General features: G+C 37.3%; 1 protein-coding gene and 1 long non-coding RNA gene across 2 annotated transcripts; one reads left to right on the top strand and one right to left on the bottom strand.

The window, feature by feature from the left end:
* Positions 1-7,287: 7,287 nt before the first annotated feature.
* Positions 7,288-22,783, bottom strand: LOC135691021 (uncharacterized). The gene is made up of 3 exons (XM_065208743.2): positions 22,301-22,783; positions 15,679-15,930; positions 7,288-7,582 (listed from the first exon to the last, which is right to left on the bottom strand). The coding sequence occupies exons 1-3, from the start codon at positions 22,722-22,724 to the stop codon at positions 7,431-7,433; spliced, it is 828 nt and encodes a 275-aa protein (XP_065064815.2). The 5' UTR covers positions 22,725-22,783; the 3' UTR covers positions 7,288-7,430.
* LOC148960312 (uncharacterized) lies at positions 11,360-15,470 on the top strand. Its single transcript, XR_016144908.1, has 2 exons — positions 11,360-11,678; positions 14,656-15,470. It is a non-coding gene; the product is annotated as an uncharacterized LOC148960312 (long non-coding RNA).
* Positions 22,784-23,255: the final 472 nt, after the last annotated feature.

The raw sequence follows: 23,255 nt of genomic DNA, 5'->3' as shown, positions 1-23,255 counted from the left end.
TACCCAATAGCCAACATATCCAGTAACAGCCATTATGATTAGAAAGAACACAGGGTCGTGCTCAGCTAAGAACCACAAACATTCTCAACTAAGGTGGCCAGAAAAGAGTGCCAAATTTCTTTTGTCTTTACGGTTGCGTGTTCATGGCTTTTGATAATATTTCCTTATAGTTTGATCGAGGATAGTTATTTTGTTTTGCGTCAAATAACGTAAATTTTAATCACTTTTAGCATTGTTTATTGGCACCATACTGAATTCAATGATATGGCCAGTAATAACATTTTCAAGATAAGAATAACTTTGCGGGAAACATGTTAACCCCAAATAAAAAAATTGAAAAATTAACTATAACCTTTTTAATATTACTATCAGCAAATCAAAATTGTGGTTTACAAAACAGTAGTTAAGTAGTCTTAGAAAGAATTCATAGTATGTATGTGGAACAATCAATGTAGATAAAAACATTTTTATGATATTATTTGATGTTGGCAATTTTCCTAAACGTGAAGTATGAAAAGCCTTTAAACTCATAAAAAGGTTGAAATATTCAAAAGAAAAACCCAAGCGTGATATGATATCTTAACAGCTCTATAGATCAATAGCCACTTGAGTCAGTGCTGTTATCAAATAGATAATTCTCACACAACATTTTAGAGAGGTATTCAGTTATTTTGTTATTTAATATTTCATACAGAGAACCAAAGTTATTTCATATTTCAAGACTAAAAAACCTAAATATTTATATTTTCATTCCGACAATCTCAATTATTTCATATTTCAAATACCCCTTACAGGGCCTCATCAGTGTATGGTACGTTGCTTTCAACCAGTCATCTGTAGACAAAGTCTTGGCTTGTTGGGGTAAAATACCTTTTAGGGCCTGTTTACATGGAGTGGGCTACCCCACTTGAGTGGGCTAGTTTCCACTGGTGAGACCGTATTCGCATGAGTTTACATGAGGACGCGATTTATCCCACTTAGGTGGTATGGCCTCTAATTTGAAAATTGTGAATGAGGTTTTTTTAGTTTTTGGCGTCACAGTATTGAATATCAGCTTTCCTTAACAATGGCGAAAAACAATTGGATTCCATTTCTGACCGTTAAATTATACGTTATGCTCGGATTCGTACTTCAGGGCCCTTCATTTGACGGAATTCTGATTTTGTGTTCGATCTATCATAAGTATGCGATCGACAGGTTCGTGTCATTTCAATTGAGGAAACGTTTGAATTCCTTAGGTTTCTGTACGCTTTTACTACAGTTTTAGAGCCCGATCTGTTGCTGCCGATTCATACGACATTATGATTTGGTTTAGTTTGGCGCCAACTTCCTCTTCGCAAGCGCAATGAGTTTCAGTGAGTGGGCTACCCCACCTGATTTCGTTTACATGGATAACTTTCATCCAACCTGACGCGGATCCCACCTGTCCTTCTCGCGGATCTCACCTGTGCGGGCTGGCCCACTCTCCATGTAAACGCAGATACAACGAACAAAGGAATTTACAGAAAGCACGGACCTCACTTGAGTTAACCGGCCCACTTTAGTGAGCTAGCCCACTTCATGTAAACAAGTCCTTAGTTTGCGATTCGAAGGCAACCATAACTTTAAGGCAACCCATCTTTCATTTCACGTTTAGATTTTTGTACTTTTGGTTCCGGGTCAAGGGTTTCGTCGACCGTTACTCATAGCTACTTAATTTTATGGACCCTCTTTATATCAACCCACAACTGGTATATATTTTATTTCTTGCTCTTTCCAATCTTTATTCTGAAGTTTTGTACTTTTAAGCCTTGGCCAAACGATTCGATCTTTCGCTCGATTTTTCATTCGATTTCTTGTTGAGTGAAAAGTCGAGTGAAAAATCGAGTCGTTTGGCCGGGGCTTTAAAAGGGTCAGACTAAAAAGCTTTAAGTATGCTGTAAAATGTTATTTCTTTGAAGACAATTTTCAAATTTTGTGCCACCAAAAAATTGTTCGCCCTAAAAAGTGCAAATACATATTTAAGAATATATAAAAGGTACAGATAGATTTGATGCATCTTGAGAAGATTTTAAAAATTTTGAAATCATGAATGGGCTTTGAGATTAAATACACCACAAAAAATAAAATTGTAACTTACTAGGCCAACTTTGTCTGATGCAAATGAGCATTGAGTTTTTCGCTGTTCTTGTTGGTAGGCCAAAATGCCTTGTTCATAGCAAACGGATATATCTAAGTTTAAATCTGGGGCGCAAAGTTCTTTTCTGAGCTCTCCTTGACTTGGGTAGAGTCAGCATTAGGCTTGCCACCATCAACCCCTGTTATGAAACATGCCTTTACTGAACTCTTTTGCACTAACAATATCCCTATCAACGGTCATTGCGGCATTTTCCAATGCCATGGCAAGCCATCTGCCTGGAATCAGTGCTTTATGGTAATTCAATAGTTAGTGAAAAATGGTTTAGAAAACTTTGGTGACAATTAGAAGGAGATCTATTGTTTCTTTTGCAGTTGCAATGCATCAACGATACTGAACAAGGATCCGCAAATATTTTATTCATGCCTATCATTCATGGCTGACTGGCTGTTAAATGGAATACTTTTGATCAATAAAGTGTTTTTGTACAAGGTCTTGGACAGTATCATGGGGCACAAAAGGGAAAAATTTCCTTTCTGCCAGAAACAATACAATAGAAACGTATAACAATATAGCACCGAATGTTGAAACAATGGTTCCTTCACACGTCACAGAGTACTTTTTTCGAAACAAATTAGGTCGTATTTTTACGGTGAGTTTCGAATTTGAGGGTCTATATCTTGAAAACGAGTGTAGATTTTCGAAAAAATTTCTTTACGATACCTTTCAACTCTCGACTGTCTGCCAATTTATGCAAAAATCTCAGAAAATTTTTTGGGATGGAGTGGCCCTTTAACAATATACCACTTGAACCAAGCAGCCTCGTTTTGAGATTTCTTCTTGAAATAGTTCCAGCCAAATTTCTTCTTGTTGCTCATAAAAAAATTTCATTCCATTTCTTTTGCAACATGTCTTGCATACTGAACTCTTTAGTGGCTAATAAATTTGGTCAAAACTTTTTCAAGAAAAGCAACATCAAGTTTTTTATAAGTTTGCTTGCTACTTTTACCACTCTTACTAGCAATTGTTTTTAATAAACAAATCCGCCGCTGGTTAAAATAAGCTGACATCAAGGGTATTTGTAAACTTTATTTCTGATATTTTTTTTCTATTTGTATTCAATTTGCCTTTTATTAGATTTTCATTTTTATCATGACTTTGCATGAATAATGTTAGAAGACATGAAGTCCCTGCGAAGGACAAGTTGTAAATAATGAGTATATTTTTGTTTATTTCCGTGATGTATATAAAGGGCTGTCGTGGTTTGAAGTAGCCTGCGTGCAGACTCTGTTGACAAAATTGAAAATAGGAGAAAAAGTAGAGTCTGCGAAGCCGAGCCGATTTTCTTCTTCACAGGTTCCTCAAAACCAAGGAACCGAATTTGATTGGTTGGGGAATTTCAATTGCTTTTTTCAGTTTTCAAAGTGGCGCCTTCGAGCAGAAGTATAAATAAATGGTATCAGGATAATAGAATAGATCTTTTTCTTCTTTTGAACAAATAAAATTACAGAAAAACATTGCACGCTAATGGAGTTGTTGTTCTTGTACTTAGAATAAAATGTTGATGTCAGCGAACAAGAAAACGGCTCTGTTGCGCAGACTCTGCTTTCTCTCCTCTTTTAAGTTTCCGAGTCTGCACGCAGGCTAGGTTTGAAGAAGATTGTTGCATTATTGCTTGAATGGAGATTGTTTTGTTTATTGATTTGAACACGAACCCGTGTACGGAATTAAAGTTTGACATGTTTCAAGATTATATCATGGATATCTTTTTATTCAACAACAACAACAACAACAACAACAATTTTGCAAGATGGAGTTCTTAACAGTCACAAATTTTGAATTTTCTGTGATTTTTACAAAACATTACAACATAGACAAGCAAAATGCTTATCAAATTTAAGGTAAACTTTATCTACTTGTCAATAATTTATTGACCAATGCATGCAAATAAGGAAACTTTACATACCATCTTCCCGAGAGCATTTTACGTCGTTTATTTTCGTTAGCGGACCTCTACCAAGAACAGTTGTTTCCCTATCTTTCAGAATTATATAGATACTTTTGTCCTTCCATGAATAAAAACGGCATTCCATATTCTTGTTTCCCTTGATACCAATAAATAACAATAATTACAAAACATGCTAATCTGTCATGATCCCAAACTCCCTTGCTTCCATGTGACAAATCCACGCAAAACGAGGCTGATTGATAAATTGATAAAAAAAACTTTATGTGCGTACCCTGTTTTAGCTTCCTGTGAGTACTTTTCGTGTGTCCGTTAGCAAACTTTATTGAACTTTATATTGTACTATCCATATATGTAATTTTAAAGTTATTGTTATTTGGGAAGGTTTTATTGCATTTCTAAGCCATACTTGCCTAATTATAAGAGAAGGGTTTAGCCTGACACTACCCAGGGTACCAGATATTTTATTTTGTATTTAGTGAGTCTGGTACCCAGGGTAGCCTGACACATAAAAGGGATGGTGGACTGGCAGGAAATATCATCAAAATAATTAGCATAAATGTTCTTACAGTCAGTACCGGCGGAACAAAATTCATCTTTTTTTCGGGGAGGGGGGGGGGGGGTGATATTGGCGTCTATGTTCGATATTGGCGTCTATGTTCGAGTGTAAGGAAAATTACTGTTTACCGGTCTGTCATTAAGTGCCGGATGCCAAATAGGCAAAGCTGTACATGCCTTTGGTGTCTAAAACAAAACAATTTTAACTTGCTACTCCGAGTTCCACGCTTTATGCCGAGGGGCAAATCACTCTAAGAAAATCTCGTACACCTTTTGTGAAAATTCTATTGTTTTATCTGAAAATCCCCATAAATCCTTTTGATTTTGGCAAATTCTTGTACGCTATTTGCAAGAGTGAATCGCCTCTCGCTTTATGCGACCATCGGGCAACGGTTGTGTGCTTGTGATTGTGTGACAACAGTCAACATTCAGATTTCTGTGGCATTCACACGACAGCTGCATGAAATGCACCGGAAAGAATGATGATAAATAGAATTTAAAAAAATCTTAAAGTAAACGTTATTTAATTCTTTAGAACCATCTACGTCAAAAATTAAAGAAATTATCTGGTGTACAGTGGTGCCCAGCGTGAGGCTGTCATAAGGTTAGATCAGAAAAGGATAATTTCTATCGAACTTTGGAAAGTAACACTTTTGATTTATGTTACTATTGTTGTACTATAACCCAAGATTGATTGCAGTGAGCGGAATTTCTGTTATTTTTCTGCATTTGTGGTTAGAATTCATAATCAGACACGTAACTAAGCATTTGGTGTGTTGGCTTTTTTGATGGCCAATTTCGGGTATTGCCAATTTTAAAAGCCCCTAGGCATTATTATAGAGATTTTCTATAGAACTTTGCGCAGCAAGTCAAGAAACTCGCTTTTCTAAAAAATTTAGAAGGCAGTGTGTAGCGCCGTTTGATGGCTTTCCGAAACGAAGAAAAAAATTTATATTTCAGTGAGTTATCATTTTGTAACAAAATCTCTTGAATTTCGACAGAAAATAGCTAATGGACAGCATGACGCGCAAAATTTTAGTATGTTTTTGGAATAACATAGTAAATAACCAATTATAATCTGAAAATGTTTCGCAATTCTTTTTTCTGTTTTCTCGAGACATTTGAAACCAACCTATGTGTGAAATTCACAGCCAAAATGTAAAGTTCATAAACCTAAATCCTGACTTGGCCTACACAAATGCTTGTTCTCACACCATTACGCGATTATCCAGTTGGCAGTGGAGCCCTTTTCCTTTTATTTAACATAACACGATTACATAAGTCTTAAAACTTGTTTGATTCTTTCACTTTTCTTTCCTACTGCCGTCATGGTCTGTTGAAGCTGAGGAAGCATTGGTGGTTAGTTCCAAAATTAGGTATAAAGATTTTAAAACATTAGGCCTGTTCAGAAGAGATCTAAAGCTTCTCGTCTGACATTCTTCAAAGACCAAGACGTCAGAACATAGATCGAAAACTCTACGGTAGGAAATATATATACCCAGTTGTGGATCAGAATAGGCCAATCAGAAACGCGAGCACATGACTGTTGAGGTTGAGCAATCAGTGCCGCTTGCCTATTGACCAATGGAGTCCTTACCGAAGGTGAAACGAACTCCTTTTGTTTACACAATACTTTGTCGAACCGAGGTGGCTGTTCTCTTTGGGGATGAGTTTTGTTTCTAATACTAGACAGGACATGTTGTTTTATTCAATCCTCAAAATTCTGAAGAGTGTCAGACGAAAAGCTTTAGTTTACTGAAATGTTTGCTTTTTTCAAAGCCATTTTCAAGATCTTGATACTATTTGTCTTTGAAGATGGCACGGAAAAAGAAAAATAACATACTAGAGCCCTTTTCAAAAGACACTCCTCAGATTATTTTGAATAATGACTAAGGGTAAGTTAAAACTTCAAGATGCGAATCGAAAGATACATGAGAAGAACAAGGTCGCGATTGATTAGTTCTTTGTTTTTGAATGACCGACTTGTCCCGACCGACTTGTCCCGACCGACTTGTCCCGACCGACTTGTCCCGACCGACTTGTCCCGACCGACTTGTCCTGACCGACTTGTCCCGACCGACTTGTCCCGACCGACTTGTCCCGACCGACTTGTCCCGACTTCGTGAACAGAAGAGTTTTTCTATAGTTTCGTTTGCAAACTTAATCAAAGCAATTATACCTTGACTAGAAAGTCTGTTTTAAGTATTTCTACGTCCCATAGGCGCAGACTTATATTTTTTCCAAGGAGTAGGGATGTTCAAAAATTAATTGCAATTGCCAATGAAGGCTGCCTATGGCAGAGGGTAGAAAGAGGCTTAGCTGGGGGGTTTTAAGGTGATCTACTATGTACTTTTCATGTTCGCTATTGTTTGATCTTGATTAAATCTCTTAAGGTGATTTTTATGCGTGAAACCAAGAATATTAAAAGTTAGGCTAACAAATTGATAGCCAATTTATGTATTTCCAAGAGAGCGCTTAGCCCCCAAATTTTTATCCGGATGGGCTCAAGCCCCAGAGCCTCCCTTCTTTTAAGTCCGCGCCTATGCTACTTCCACAATCACTTGAAGACAAATTGAAGCAGATTTTACATGCTTTTTTGCCCGTTGATAGCTGCGTCCTCGATAACTGTGGTATAAAAAGTCTGTTCATTGAATTTTCCCCAGAATATTTCAGAACATTGAAAAAGGTTTTTTCATTTCAATAAAAAGTTTTCAATAAGGTGATTACTTAATAAAAGAAGGAAGGTAAAAACATGTTTATAAAGATAAAGTCCAATGAACAATTTCCTCCTCAATTGAATGGCAGGTTCCAACTTTTTGCCTGAGATACATTCGGAGTTCCTTCAACCACAACCTTATACTTATCAAGCTTTGGATCAAATTTGAAGTTAAGGCAGCCACTCGTCTTGCTGGGATTCGGCAGCATCTTGCACCAAAGGCTCGCTAAAAGAAGGAAGATAATAATTACACGAACTTTGCTTCATGCAAGGATGCCGGGAACCAGGGCCTAAAATAAGCGTGGATCTGACACACTTTGTGGAGTTGTAAATTAAAATTGTGGAACTGTAATTGTAGAAAGTGTGGATTTGTAAATGTAAATAATGCATGTTCTTAAAAGTGCAGCATAAAATACCAACCGAAACGCCTGAGAAAGAAATGGGAACATTTTTTCAATTCGAAGTGAATGCCCAATCCCAGCCTTATGTATTGCACTCATCTTTTATAAGAAAATTGCGATAAGAAATAAGCAATGGACAATAAAAAAGAATTAAGAAACTTCAGAACTCGAAGCTTGAGTACATGCGGAGAAAAATCAAGTGCGCTTTATGATATTGCTGTGTGCTAATTTGAAGTAATATGAACTCTGTATACAGCTTTGATTTCAAGACATCATCTCAATTTAGTTTACTTTTATAATTTGCTTTAAAAAAGACACTGAGCCTTAAGACCAAGAGTAATGTATTTTAGGGTTTATATGATATCTTTCAGTAGATTTCAGAAAAAGCTATAAAGCAATTCAACTAAGGTGTTTTAAATTCGAGAAGCATTGGAAAAATTCCTCTCAAGGCTACAGCAGCTGAACGATGATAAGCCTTTCGGTGGTAGCTGGGAGGAACATTCAATTGGGAATGTTGCATGACAGGGACTATAGTCCTCCCCAACTTTTTTGCAATAACGGGTTAGAAAATGTTTTGAAAATTTTACGCTAACGAACGCAGTTCTGCTGGGTACACGTTTCTGTTCTTTCTGGTGGTGCTTTTTCTTGTGTGGTCAAAGATAAATTTGTATTTTATCTAACTCGGTTTTGTATTTCTATGTTAATTGAAATCTTCTCTAAATCGTTATGTTTATGAATAAGGACATTATTTAAAAGAATCATTGTTTCCATTGACCCATTGTCTATCGTTACCAAATGCAAACACTTTACACCAGCATCTGTGGTTTCATTTAGAGAGTAAATTGTGACTTTTCCACCTTCAGGATTTTGCCAGTTGTCTTGAATGGTTGGCAGCCACATATTTTGTGGTTGGCAGCCAAATGCAGCCAGCTAAACGCAGTATACAAAAAAGCTAAATTTTCGCTAATTATTGGGAGTGATAACGTAATCAAAATTTGCTTTGTAGGTTACAAAAGTTTTCACTTGCTTTTATCATAAACTGTCTGTTATCTTTTACTTTGTTTCATCATTCATAATTTGCAATTTTGAAATTATTTTTAAAAGTTTTGAATATTATCTGTGCAAAATTTTTTGTTTCCTTTGCATTTTCGTCGTTTTTTAAACATGGGGCCAGAATTCAGCCAAATTTTCTTCTGCCAAATAAATTTGTGGCGGCCAAGGGGTTTTGAAAAACTGCCAAAATGTAGAAATGTGGCCATCAAACCATGAATCTAAATTGCCTTTTTGTTCATGAAGAATGAGTACACTGGGTTGTCAAAAAGGCCAAATTGCAACTCTGGCCACTTTTGATATTCTGAGCATGCATTAGCCTCTTTCTCGAGCAGTGTTGCCTTGATTTGTAATCTAGCATAATTTTTGCAAATCTAGCACAATCTTATGACAAAACAAGATGCATTAAAAACAAGATGCTTTACAAACAAACATTATAAACAAGCACTACAAACAAGGGGGTAAAGGTCATGCTTTCAAGCTGGGCGAAAAGAGAATAAGAAGAAACAAGCATAATTGTACATCGGTGAGAGAAGAGTTTATAATATCAAAACGTTTTGAAACAAACAAATTTGATGGTAAAAATTATTTGATGAGCTGAATGCAGTTAAAAAGTTTTTATAAGTAAAACAGACTTGAGCAAGCTTCGCCCAGAAAGCTTCGTCCCGGACAAAATATTTCATTCAATCATGCATTAAATTTTGAGAAATAAACGACTAAGATCGCAGAGATCTGAGACTTGTTCTCAGAGGAATTCGAGTTCCAAGAAAAGCTGCAAAGATATGGCTCCCAAAAACCAAAAAACACCAAAGACTGGCAAGAAAGGCTGATTTAAGGGAATTTTTAAAGGTGTAAGGGAATAAAAAAACTTTGACAGAGATGTTGAAGAGTTTTCTTTCGATAACGTTTTGCTCACTATATGTAGCTAGTTTTCATATTAAATCCATATATTGTAAAGAAGGACATGCTATTTGCACTATGATGGCAGTTTCTATATTTGCCAGCCCCATGATGCCAATCCCAGCAAAGTACCACGCCCAATTTTTATAAAAAGTGTGGATCTGTAAAAATTACTTATTTTAGGCCCTGCCGGTAACGACCAAGGGGCAAGGGGGTCAAGCATGAAAAAAAGGGCCTTTGAAAGATAACTCCCAGTTCTACTACTACTACTAACTAACTTCTTCTACTAACTTCTTCTACTAACAGTTCTTCTTCTACTAACTGCCATTTTATTTCGATCTTCTGTAGGACAAGTTTTGAGAAATGTCGTCATGAACTAAGCACTGCAATTAGAACTTCATGTGAATCTCTCTGATTGTTACAGGAATACTTTAATCAAGAGTACTTTAATAAAAAGGGAACTCTGGCGCCTCTTGTCTCCTATCCTATCAAAAGGCAACAGGGGCGGTCGACCCCCCGGTCGACCCCCCGCCCCCCCCTTCTCCGGCGTCCCTGGCTTCATGTACAGCTAACGATATAGCAAAAAATCTGGCTTCTCCACTTCCGGATCTACTGGTACGGATGCACTAAGAACCGATTCACTTGAGATCCGATCCACTATAGATCCGATCCACTTTTTCTCGTTTAAAAGTGGCCTTACAAATTTTCCTCAGAAAAGGAATAAAATGAAGCAGAGTTTTGGCATGGTATATCATTTTTACATATTTTTGTTGGCCTTTGTCGTGGTCTATAACCATATGACTCATCTGCTTGTCCCTTATTCAAAATGATCGGAGTAAGTGTATTCTAACATTAAGAAGAAAATTATGAGCAAGAATTGAAACATGACATTATCCACTTTTATATATCGACAACAGTCAAAAGCTTTACTATTTTTTGTGTAACTGTATAGGTTTTGTGTGTAAAGAGAATTAAGTGAAAATAAATGAAAAAAGCTTCTCGGGGATTTAGAGTGCCTCGTTTCAACAACTTCGTCCAAGATGATATCATTTGGATTATAAGGCCTGTCGCTAACTATTGTGCTCAAGGGGTGTTGGAGCGATCGAGTCCTGGGAATAGGGTGGTGCCCAGTCTTTCTCCCGTCGATCACTGCGTTGACATGTCTTTCGTGATAAATCGCTTCGGCACATGACCTCGAGGTTAGTTATTGGCTATTGTGGCTGAGTGTGTAGTAAGCACAATTTTGTTACGAAAATCACGTACATAATCTCAAAAAAAAAAAAAGATGGCATTGGTGCGGATAGGAACGAGAAACAGCTGGTGAACATCCTGTTTGACTCAGGCAGTCAGAGAAGCTACATTTCAGAAGAAACGGTGAAGAAGCTGGGTTTGAAGGTCGAGAAAACAGAGACCGTATACTTGAACACTTTCGGTTCAAATAAATATGAGAAGAAAAGTTGTGATAGGGTAACGGTAAATCTAGAAGTAGGAGATGAAATATTGCCGTTAACCGTATTAAGTTCCCCCCATCTTTGTTTGCCATTAAGTACACCAATAGATGTAAGTTGCTATCCACATTTGCAAGGTTTGCAACTCGCCGATAGTTATGCGACTTGTGAAAAGCGCATAGAATTAAATATTGGTGTAGATTATTATTATCGCATAGTGCAAGGCGAAGTAAGAAAGGGCGGCAATAGCCTTGTTGCAATAAGTAGCAAACTCGGTTGGTTGCTTTGTGGACCTGTTGTTTGTAATGAAGGTGATAAAAGCTCTTTAAATAATGTGATGAATTTAATTGTTGATGTTTTACCTTCGAGAGACGAAATTACAGATGATAGCAGAGAAATCGTCGAATCGCTGACGAAATTTTGGAAGCACGAATCCGCGGGTCTTTATGAAACCGAGAATCCTGAAGACAAGAAGACCGATGATGGAGGGGTGGATATCAACTTCAAGGATAGTCGCTACACGGTAAGACTTCCATTTAAAGATGATTTGTATCGTAGCCTACCTTCAAATTATGATATGAGTAAGAAACGGCTTGAATCATTGTTCAGTAAACTTAAAATTAAGCCCGATCTTTTGAAACAATATGATGAAATTTTCCAGCAGCAACTTTCTGATGGTATTATTGAAGAGGTTTCTCAAGAAAATATTGATAAACAAGGGTCGCATTTTCTTTGTCACTTTGGTGTTATTAGAAATGATAGAGAGACAACTAAACTGCGTATAGTTTTTGACGGTTCCGCGAAAAATTCACAAGAAAATTTGTCTCTAAATGATTGTCTTGAAACAGGGGAGAATTCTATGCCACACCTTTTTAACTCCTTGATACGATTTCGCACGAAGCCAAAAGTTTTGACAGCGGACATAGAGAAGGCATTCCTCCAAATCGAACTTAATGAGGAGGATCGTGACGCACTACGATTCTTATGGTATGATGATGTGACTCGAAATAGCCCAACAATACGTTGTTTTCGATATCGACGGCTTTGTTTTGGTCTTAATTGCTCGCCATCAATCCTAGGCCAAGTCATTAAACATCATGTTTTGCAATTTAAATCGGACAGTCCTAAGGTGGTCGAGATTCTCAACAGGTTGTATGCTGACGATTTATCTTGTGGAGCTCAACAACCACATGAAGCCCTTGAAATATACGAAAAGGCTAAATCTATTATGTTAAAGGGAGGTTTTAATTTGCGTAAATGGGACTCTAACGATAAGAATGTGTTAGACGAAATTCGAAAGTCAGAGGACTCAAGTGAGACACCTGCGGTGGAGCAGGGCGTGGTCACTGGTGAAGATGACCAAACATTTTCTGAGTATTCATTAGGGGCCGCAACAAGTAGTTTTGATAATGCGGGTAAGAAGGTTTTAGGTGTTAACTGGGACAGCAAGTTAGATAGACTGTGTTTTCAGTTATCCGATATCGTTGAGTTTGCTAAATCACTGGTGCCAACAAAACGTTCTGTGTTGAAATTGGTAGCGAAAATATTTGACCCTTTTGGTTTGTTAAATGTTTACACAATAAATTTGAAGATACTTTTCCAAGAACTTTGTACTGAAAAGGTGGCCTGGGACGAACTATTACAAGGTAAAAATAAACTCAAGTTTGAATCACTTATACAGGTACTTGTTTCAGAAGGGAAAAGAGGTAAGAAGTGTAGAGTTACATGGATTCTCGGACGCTAGCGAGAAAGCTTATGGGGCTGTGGTGTATTTACGATGTGTTTACGAATCTGGAGAGGTCCAAGTTAACATAATTGCTTCCAAGTCAAAAGTGTGTCCAATTAACAAACAAAGCATTCCAAGACTAGAGCTTTTAGGTGCATGTTTACTTGCCAAACCTATGCAAACAGTTAAAATTGTTTTGCAGAACGAGCTCCAGGATAAAGTCATTGACACATTTTATTGGACTGACTCATATTCTACTCTTTGTTGGATTCGCAATGTGAAACCTTAGACACAATATGTTAGGAACAGAGTTTCGAAAATTTTGAGTACTTCTAAGCAAGAAAAATGGTTCCATTGTCCTGGGGTAGATAATCCGGCAGATCTGCCTTCCAGAGGAAAACATGGGGGTCTCGCTGCCAATTCGTTCTGGTGGGAGGGTCCACAATTTCTTAAGTTAGAACCACAGGAATGGCCCAAGTCCCCTAATGGCAGTGAGTTGGTCGTAGAAGAAGCATTGCAGGAAAGGGTTAAACAGGGGCCTAGCATTACCCACGCAATATTTACTTCAAAGGGGAAATTCGAAGAACTTATTGATATAATGCGTTTTAACGACAAGGGTAAACTGGTACGAAGTTTTGGATGGGTTATAAGTTTTTTCTCCAACTTGAAAAGTGCGGTACAAGGTACTGAAATAAATCGTAGCGAAGGTTTAAGTGCCCCGGAAATTCAAAGGGCAGAAACAGTATTAATACGGTCAGTTCAGCACGAGTCATTTTCATCTGAAATAAAATATTTGTTAAGCTCGGAATCAGGCAAAAAGGGTACGAAAACACCGCTGTACATAAACCAGTTTAATCTATTTTTGGATAAGGACATGATTCTTCGATGTAGAACACGTGTAGGAAAGTCTACAATTGCTGAAAGTACCAAACGACCTGTATTTTTGCCTGCTAAAAGTAAGTTGTCGGAGCTAATAATTAAGGATTGCCATGATAAAGTGTTCCACAACGGTGTAAAGGACACGTTAAACTTAATGAGACAGCGTTATTGGGTTCTCCGGGGGAGGGAACAAGTAAGAAAACTCGTACGTCGTAGCATTTTGTGTAAGAGACTTGAGGGTTTACCCTTCAAGACCGTGTACAGCCCTGAATTACCAGAGTTCCGCACTGATAGTGGTCCGCCCTTTACAAATGTAGGCATAGACTTTGCGGGACCATTAATGGTAACAGGTAGATGGAATAAAGACGAACAAATTAAATGCTATCTGTGCTTGTTTACGTGTGCTGCTACGAGAGCAGTTCACCTTGAAGTTGTCGAATCATTAAGCGTTGAAGATTTTATTTGTGCTTATCGACGCTTTAGTGCTCGTAGAGGGACACCCTCATTGTTGATTTCCGACAATGCCAAAGTCGGCCTCCAAGGAGATCACTAAACTACAGCGTTCTCTCAAACTAACTGAATATTTTACGATAAGAGGTGTAAAATGGAAGTTTATCGTAGAACTCGCACCATTTTACGGGGGGTTTTGGGAGCGACTGATAAGAAGCACAAAACGTTGTCTGACGAAAGTCGTGGGTCGAGCGACACTAAGTTATGGGGACCTACGTTTTTGATGATACGGAAGGGATATCATATCCACTAACCCCATCCCAATTAATAAACGGTCGTAACTTGAGTCAATACCCAAATGAAGCACATTTTGAAGTAATTAATACGTATGAGAGTTTGTCGAAACGAGCTAAGTATAATCGAAAATTACTTTCTAATTTTGTAGATCGATGGAGGAAAGAGTACCTACTGGGGTTGTTGGAAACTTACAGGCCAAGAAACAGTAGTAAGACCAACCCCGACATAAAAATTGATGATATTTGTATCCTTAGGAACGACCAAACGAAAAGATCCTTTTGGAAACTTTGCCGAGTGTTAGAGCTGCTGACAGGAACAGATGGTTCAGTGCGAGCAGCCAGGGTATTAGTATTATCACGGGATGGCAGTAAGAAAGTTTTGAATCGAAATTTGAAATATCTTATTCCGTTAGAAATTCGATGTCCTTATTGGCAGAAAACCGAGTGTGCCGCTAATGCAAACAAGGACACGCGAGCAATGCCACCTCAGGATAGTGCGCAGCAAACGCAACCTAGGCAAGGGCGACAAGCGCCTTCGCAACCACTGCAAGCTGTTACTAGGGCGAAGCGCAACGCTGCTATTATTGGAGAGTTGCAAAGGCAAGCTAGTATGAAACGTAAATGAATATATTGTGATTTGCAGTTATGTTTCGAAATTTAATAGATTGTAGTTGATTTTGTATTCGTATTTATAAAGATGTTTGATTACGCCGTATATCAAACCGGGGGAGTGTGTTGGAGCGATCGAGTCCTGGGAATAGGGTGGTGCCCAGTCTTTCTCCGGTCGACCACTGCGTTGACAGATCTTTCGTGATAAATCGCTTCGGCACATAACCTCAAGGTTAGTTAGTTGGCTATTGTGGCTGAGTGTGTAGTAAGCACATTTTTGTTACGAAAATCACGTACATAATCTCACAAATGGATTTTCTCTATGCTCCGACCTAGACTTTACAACAAGGGGTTTTCTATGTCCCAATGGGTCAGTCATCCGAAATTCGCAGACTAAGCACCCTTGGATGGCAAATAACTCCTTGCTTTTGCAATAGAATTCTTTATCAAGGGGGGGGGGGGGGTGTAACATTCCACACGCCTCCCTTTAACGACAGACCTGCCTATTTCCAGACCCCTGAGGCTAGAGAGACGCCGCGATTGTGGAAAAATGCTCAACTTACTAAAACAAGTAGGGACATCGCAGTACTCCCATCTGACCGACTTTGATGTTGTGTAGCACCACGGCCCATCTGGCTCCCCATCTGGATTTCTGCAATAGTTCTCTTCCAACCCTTCCCATGGATGTGTTTTTGCTGTTAGGTGTCGATGAGAGTGGGGCTTATGAACATTCCAATGCTGGCAAGTAAGGCCTCCAACTGTCTTGTTCACAGTGCCTCTGAAGTCCCTTCCATCGACAGTTGTTTTACATCCACCTAGAATTTCAAAACCAAACCTCAAAAGTCAGAATAAACAGTACGGAGCATGATGGGAGGTACGTCCCCCTTACACATTTAATCTCTCTTCCAAATCTGATAACAATCTTAGGGCAATCCGTCTGATTGGACCAAACCATAGCATGTTTAAAATTTCTGAGTGGTAGGCCTACTTGAATATAATTTAGTTGTTTATGATGGAATAGATAGGAACTAGAATTTAAAAACTGTTTTCTTTTCTACTATCCAATACTCTAGTCTGGTTTACTTCAAGTATTTTAAAAATGACCTCAATAAAGGGGAGCCTCCGATAAGGAATGATAGCTGAAGGTCAATTAATGAAAAATGTTGATATTTTCTCCTTGCAGAACTGCGCATATAATTGACGTGAAGTACCATCAACGTTACCCGGCCTCTGACGTCTAAGATTTCAACAGCAAGAGGCCAAAAAGTCTGAAAGGTAATTTTGATAAAACTCGACTTACTGACAACAAAAACCAAAGTCTTAACGGCCGGAAGTGGCCGTGAAAATACAACAGTCAATGGCCAAACTTGATTTTTGGAAAAACTTTCTTCAGAACAAAGCAACAAGCATCGTGCTGTTTATTTAAGACGGATAAGTTGGTATAATCAACCTTTATGACCCCCCTCAAAGTTTCCCTTAGTTGCTGAATGAATTCAACAGTCATTGGTCAAGCCCCAGGCTAGTTTTGAATTCCAGGTAATGATATTGTATCTGGCCCATAAGTAACAATGTTCGGCTTTTTTTGTATAAATGATTGATTTAGTAAATTATATGCAAGTTCATTCAACTGAAATATCTCTTTCATAAAAACTGGATTTAAGTTATTTACTGTTTTGTATATTTCTATTGCTGGTAGTTGTAGGTTCTTTTGATGTATCCTGACATTATTTTTTGTGTGAGAGAATATTTTCAAAACTTGATTCAAAATCATTGTAAGCCACTCTCAATGCTCTTTAATGGATATTTTCAATAAGTTTTCCAGATTTGCGGCTACAATACATCCACAAAAGAGGGCGATAGTTAAAGCGACTAAGTATAAAGGTTTTCATCAAAAGTGATCTTTTATATTCATTCATATAAGGGGTGATTCTGACTAGGGCATTTATCTTTCTACCTGCTTCTTTACATAAATTTTTTACATGTTCTTCAAAGTTTAGTTTGCTGGCTAAAGTTATTCCAAGTACTTTGGCGTTTTTCGTCTCTTCGATTGTGGCATTTCCTATTTTAATATTTGCTTTTTCAGTTCTGGTTTGTTTATGTTCAAATATCATAAAGTTACATTTGTCTTCATTTAAGAATAATGAATTATCCTTAAACCATTAATTCAGAGCTGCTACCTCTGTTTCTAATTTATATATTATATCATCAACATTTTTACCAACTTTCCATATTGTATTGCCATTTGCATAGTAACAAAGATTTTCTGTAGTCATGAAATAGAAAATATCATTTAAAAAAATGTTAAATAATAGGGGGCCGAGAACTGATTCCTGTGGGACTCCTTGTGTAGCATTTTTCCACGTGCTTGTTTGAGAATTAATTTTCACTTTTTGTGACCTCTCCTTAAGGTAATTTTGTAATAACATCAGTTCTTGTTTGCTGAACCCATACGCATGTACTATTTCATGTGAGAGGCAATCAAATGCTTTGGATAAATTCATCATTATTATACCTGGTTTTTTCTTATCGTCTAGATAAATTTTTAAGTTTTCAACCCAGCGTATCAATGCATGGTGTGTACCATATTTTTCTCATAATTCCACATGAAAGAGGACATAATTCTATTTTAATGAATGAGAATATCTGATTATACATTATGCTTTCATATATCTTAGACAGTGAAGGAAGAACACTTACTGGCCTGTAGTTCCTTTTATCATTTGGATTTCTTTCTTAAATACTGGTGATACATCTGCTTGTTTCATTGCATTGGGAAATTCACTAGTTTTGACAGTGTGGTTAAAGAGAATTTGTAATGTTTCAGAAAAATTTTCCACTGATGCTTTGATTCAGGACGATTATATTAGGACAATTACACTTCGGTTGCAAATAACGTGTGCAGAGTCAATTGTAGACCGATGCGCAGAGTCCAGAAAATATAACGGTTCCACGGCTGTGAGCCGGAGGGCGGTTATCTAACGATGCAGTAGTTTTGAGGATGGAAAATTCGTACCTACCAAACCATACATGGTTTTACTTAAATTCCATGTCTAGAAAACCTTTGTACAAAAGATATAAGAAAAATTTTGTGGATGAATAAATATCATGACAAGGAATGAATAAATATTCCTAGCATTAGCTTCGAACTATACTTTCGATTCTAAATTATGAAGATTCTGGCCCCAGGGGGGTGCAAAGCGAAGCTCTTTCATAATGATCCCTGAGGAACTCTGATGCACGTGAAAGGCAAAAATCAGCCAAAGGAACGATGTCTCGAAGATGATCCACTCCTTTTGAAGTTTTATGAGGAGGTATCATTATACCTTAGCTCACTGACTGCTGACTGAGTTACAGAATTCATTGGTTTCTGAGAAAGATGTTAGAGCATCAGAACATATTTCTGTCTCTGTCCAAAGGAGTTAACATCATTTTACTTGATGTGCTACTAGCGAAGATGACATGAAATGTATTCAGACCCTTGCAAAGTTCCTAAGGCAGTCCTTTAAGCATAATAATAATAATAATATTAATAATAAAAATAAATAATTTGTTTAAAGTTGGCGTACTAAATGAACGGCTGATAGCAATAAAGAAGCTTATTAAGGCCAACTATCTATAAAGAGTTAGTATGAAATAAAGATATATGATACAATATTAAAAAGGTTTAAGGTATAATGTTCTAAATAAAACCTAACCCAGCAATAAATTTTTTACACAATCTACAGTCGCATTCTATAGGGTGTGCTCTTAATTCTTTTTTAAATGTTGCCAATGATTGGGACTCTCTTATACTGTGAGGTAGTGTTTGCCACAGTTTTTGACCTAAATATCTCACAGTTTCTATACCATAAGAAGTTGTCCTGGCTTTTGAAATGCAAAGATTATTTTTAGTTCGCAAATCATAATGTACATTTCTTGTTTCAAAAATCTCACTCATGAAACTAGGGTTCAGGTTATGTTTGGTTTTGTATACTTCTATCATCAAGTACTGTAGATTGCGTTGGTGAATTGATACTGCATTATCCAAAGTCAGCAATGCTTCGTAGTCAGCATGACTGTCTTTATAAACAAATCTGAGTGCTCTTTCGTGGATTTTATTTACTTTAGCATTCAGACATCTGTCATGGAACATCCAAATTAGGGGGCAGTAACTAAACTGAGCTTTTATGAAGCTGTTCATTAGGAGACGCAGTTTATCAGAACCCATAAATGGCGAAACTCTAGCAAGAGCATGCATTTTTTGGCTGGCTCTTTTGCATAAATTTGAGACGTGACTTTTGAAATTAAGATTTTTATCTATTATCACCCCTAGCAGTTTTTCTTCAGAGCTTTCTTCAACAATGGCCTCACCGATTTTGATCTTAAAGTCATCTTGATTTGTTCCAAAAGTAAGAAGATGACATTTCCCTGCATTCAATTTCATAAAGTTTTCTGGCAACCACTTTGATAAAACAAGAGCATCAGTTTCTAGCCGTTCTAAAACTTTATCTAATTGACAGTCAGCTGCAAAAATCGTAGTATCATCAGCAAAGATACATACTGCAATATCAGTTAACATTAAGAATAAATCATTAATATAAAAATTAAATAGAAGAGGCCTAGGGACTGATCCTTGTGGTACACCTGCAAAGGTTTCTTGCCAAGTGCTGAATGAACCATTTAATTTTACCCTTTGTCTTCTACCGGACAGGTAATTATAAATCAATAATTGAGCATCTTTACAAAAACCATAGGCATTTAATTTCGCAATTAATAGCTCATGATCTATGCAATCAAACGCTTTTGAGAGATTCATTAGCAAGGCACCAACCACCCCTTTTTTATTTAGGGAATTCTTGCAAATATCCATTAATCTCAACAGCGCATGCTGTGTGTTGAAACCTTTCCGAAAACCACATAAGTAGGGAACTAGGAACGTATCCGCGAAGTCGACCATCTGAGCATATAGAAGCCGTTCAAAGACCTTTGATAATGCGGATAGAACTGTGATAGGTCGATAGTTTCGTTTTTCTGTAGTTTTGTCACTTTTGAATAGTGGAGTTATGTCTCCTAATTTAAGATCTTCAGGAAACGTTTTCTGGAGCAATGAATTATTGAAAATTGTCGTCAGTAATGGTGCAAAAATTTCTTCGTTTTCTTTCAGTATCCGCGGAGGAATACTTTCAATTGTAGACGCTTTTTTGCATTTAGTCTCGATAATTCATCATTGACTGCCTGCATTGTAATTGGTTTGAATTCGAAGAATGTGCCATGGTTTACCTTATCCTTAATCTTGCGGGTGCTGGGATGATGTTTATATTTTTCAACAGCAATTTCATCAGGATCCAGCAAATGGTCTGTCGAATTGAGAATGCATTCACCAGGGGCAATGTCAATTGTCTTTGTGATATTTGTAAAAAATTCATTAAGGATCTCAGCTATTTCACTGTCATTCGTAATAAACTTTTCATTTTCGATAAGCGTAATACTTGAAGAGGTTTGTACCTTGTCAGTAAAAAGTGGTTTTACAGTTTTCCAGAACTTTTTATTGTCAGTGACAGAATTTATATCAAGGTTACCATAATATGACGTTTTTGCTTGTCGCAGAATTTTCACACACCTATTTCTTTGCTTTTTAAAAGCGTTCCAGTTTTCAGAAGTATTATGCCTGTTTAATCTGTTACGTAACTGTGAACGGAGCATAATTGCCTTTCTTAAAGTTTTCGTCATGAAGGGTGCATCATTTGCGCGTAAATATTTCTGTTTTAGAGGTACATGGTTATTCAGAACTTCTTCGACTACAGAATTAAAATTTTCATATTCAGAGTATGCTTCGCTGCTCTTAGTTAGATTGCTTCTAAGGTCACTGCGAAACTTTATAGGATCAAATTTACTGTAGTCTCGGTATGTCACAATCCTTGGACCTCTTTTTACAAATCCACTCTTTAACACTGTTAGTATCATTAGATGAAAATCAGACAATCCCACTTCTATTGTCGTAGTGTTTTGAAAACCAGAGGTTTTATTCGTTAGAAACATATCAATGGAAGAGGGATTGTCAGCAGATTTATAACAAGTGGGACTTTTTATTGAATTTTTTAATCCATAGATATCCATGAAATTGCTAATTTCATAATTTTTCTCTTCCGAATTTAAATCTCCAATAATGACGAAGTTTTCGTATCGAGGTGTAAGTTGGTCAAGCACTTTGCCCATCTCTGCGAAGAAAATTTTTCACATTGAGAAGGGGGGCGGTAGGTACTGATCAATGCCCATTTTTTCTTGCCCACATTAATCTCAGTTAATACACATTCAATTGAATTGGCGATGTTCACCAGTTTAATTTCATTTGCTGGAACTTTTTCTCTGATATAAACCAGAATCCCACCACCGTTTGTATTTCTATCATAACGGAAGGGTTTTTTGAAACCATCAATTAAAAACTGACTAGTAGGAAAGGATTCGTCTAATTTGGTTTCAGAAACTGCGAGGATGTCAACATTTTTTGCAATCATGGTTTTGAGATCCTCTATTTTGTTTCGGATTGAGTTTATATTTAGATGTGCCACAAATAGGCCTCTCTTGTTTTTGTTCCTAATAGTTGATAGATTGGCAAGGGGGTTAATATCTTCGGTATCAGAACTAGCAATTTCATTAGTATTTTGATTTTCTAAATTAGGATTGACTATGCTTTAACGAAAATAGCAGAAACGATCGCTTGAACAAACGATCGAACATAGCATAACATGTCTTTAAGTAAAAAACGTTGAAAAGTTTACATAAACGCGGTTACTCAGCCTTGTTCTGTATCTGATCATTTTTGTAAATAATGTACAGTTTTGTTAGGTTATGTGAATAATTTTCATAGATACATCGATAGAAACAAATTAGGTTGAGGGCAATCTCGGCCAATTTACCTATATTATAAACAATGGATTTGGATACGTCAGTCTACCTAAAATCACGTCTTTGGAATTTAAGCCAAATCCTCGGTGCCTTCTTTGGAACACCCAGTTGACCTTGACCGTATTGAGTAACATTTCGAGATCTATGACGGATTCCGTGACGGTTCACCTCGAGGCAGTCAGGATGGCGGCACCAAGTAGCAGGAATATTCCTTATCAGTTTTAGCAAGGGCTTTCAAATAGTGGCACCCAATAGATACAGCTTGTACTTAAATAAAAAAAACTCAATTTGTTTCCTTACCTTGAGCCAATGCTCCTAAACTTGCAGCAAACTTCAGAACTGCTGCACACGATTTCTCAACGGCAAGGCACATCGATCTGCACGGAGGTAAGCTGCCAAACCTATCTAGCAATGGAGGAGCCAACAAGGAACAAGCCAGTGGTCGAACTAGTTTTGAGCAGCTAGTCCTGTCTAACGCTTCAAATGCCTTGAATAGATAACCCTGGGCAACTTTCGTCTGGTTGATTTCTTTCAAAAAGTTTATTTTTCCTGTATCTTGATACCCTAAATCTTTGCAAAAATCAACATCAAGTTCCTTGCCAACTTTAAGCAGCTCTGTTAACGAGCGTTGCAAATTCAAAGCTGTTAAACTGTTAACCAACGAAAATGCGATGAAGAAAGAAAGTGATACCTGCTTCATTTTTGACGGTTGTGTATCGTACATTTCCTCTAAAGGCAAAATTTGCTTCTCTTATGTGCCATGTGTGTCTCTTAGTTTATGCAACATCTATTTATAATGATGTCTAGAGGACAGGGGGTTGATATGAAACCCGTGTTGGCGGGTTTCATATCAACCCCCTGTCTTCATCATCATCGTCGTCATCATCATCTTCATTATAATCATAATAATAATGGAAACTTTTCATTTTCAATTCCAGTTAAAACTACAATTACAAATCTCACCATTACAAGGTAATTTATAACTGGCTAGCCTGTTTTTACAAAATAAGACTATTACAATCGTAGTAAAGAGAAAAGAAAAAAAAACGTTAAAAGGGGAGTAGCTCTGGGTTAGTCCATGTTTTGTTCCTACAGCAAAAAATGTAATAGGTGATACGAATGGATATCGTAGAAAGCTTAGAAATGAGATATCGTTTGTGTTGATCATCGATGGAAAGAGAGTCACACATTTCAAGGAATGAGCTGCATGAGTCGCCGAAGATGCCAAGAGAGCTGATGGAGAGATTTACAAATA

This window comes from Rhopilema esculentum, chromosome 4, assembly GCF_057945365.1.
Source record: "Rhopilema esculentum isolate cy_ngs chromosome 4, ASM5794536v1, whole genome shotgun sequence".
In the NCBI taxonomy this organism is placed as follows: Eukaryota; Metazoa; Cnidaria; class Scyphozoa; order Rhizostomeae; family Rhizostomatidae; genus Rhopilema; species Rhopilema esculentum.
This window is presented reverse-complemented; position numbering and strand designations above follow the sequence as displayed.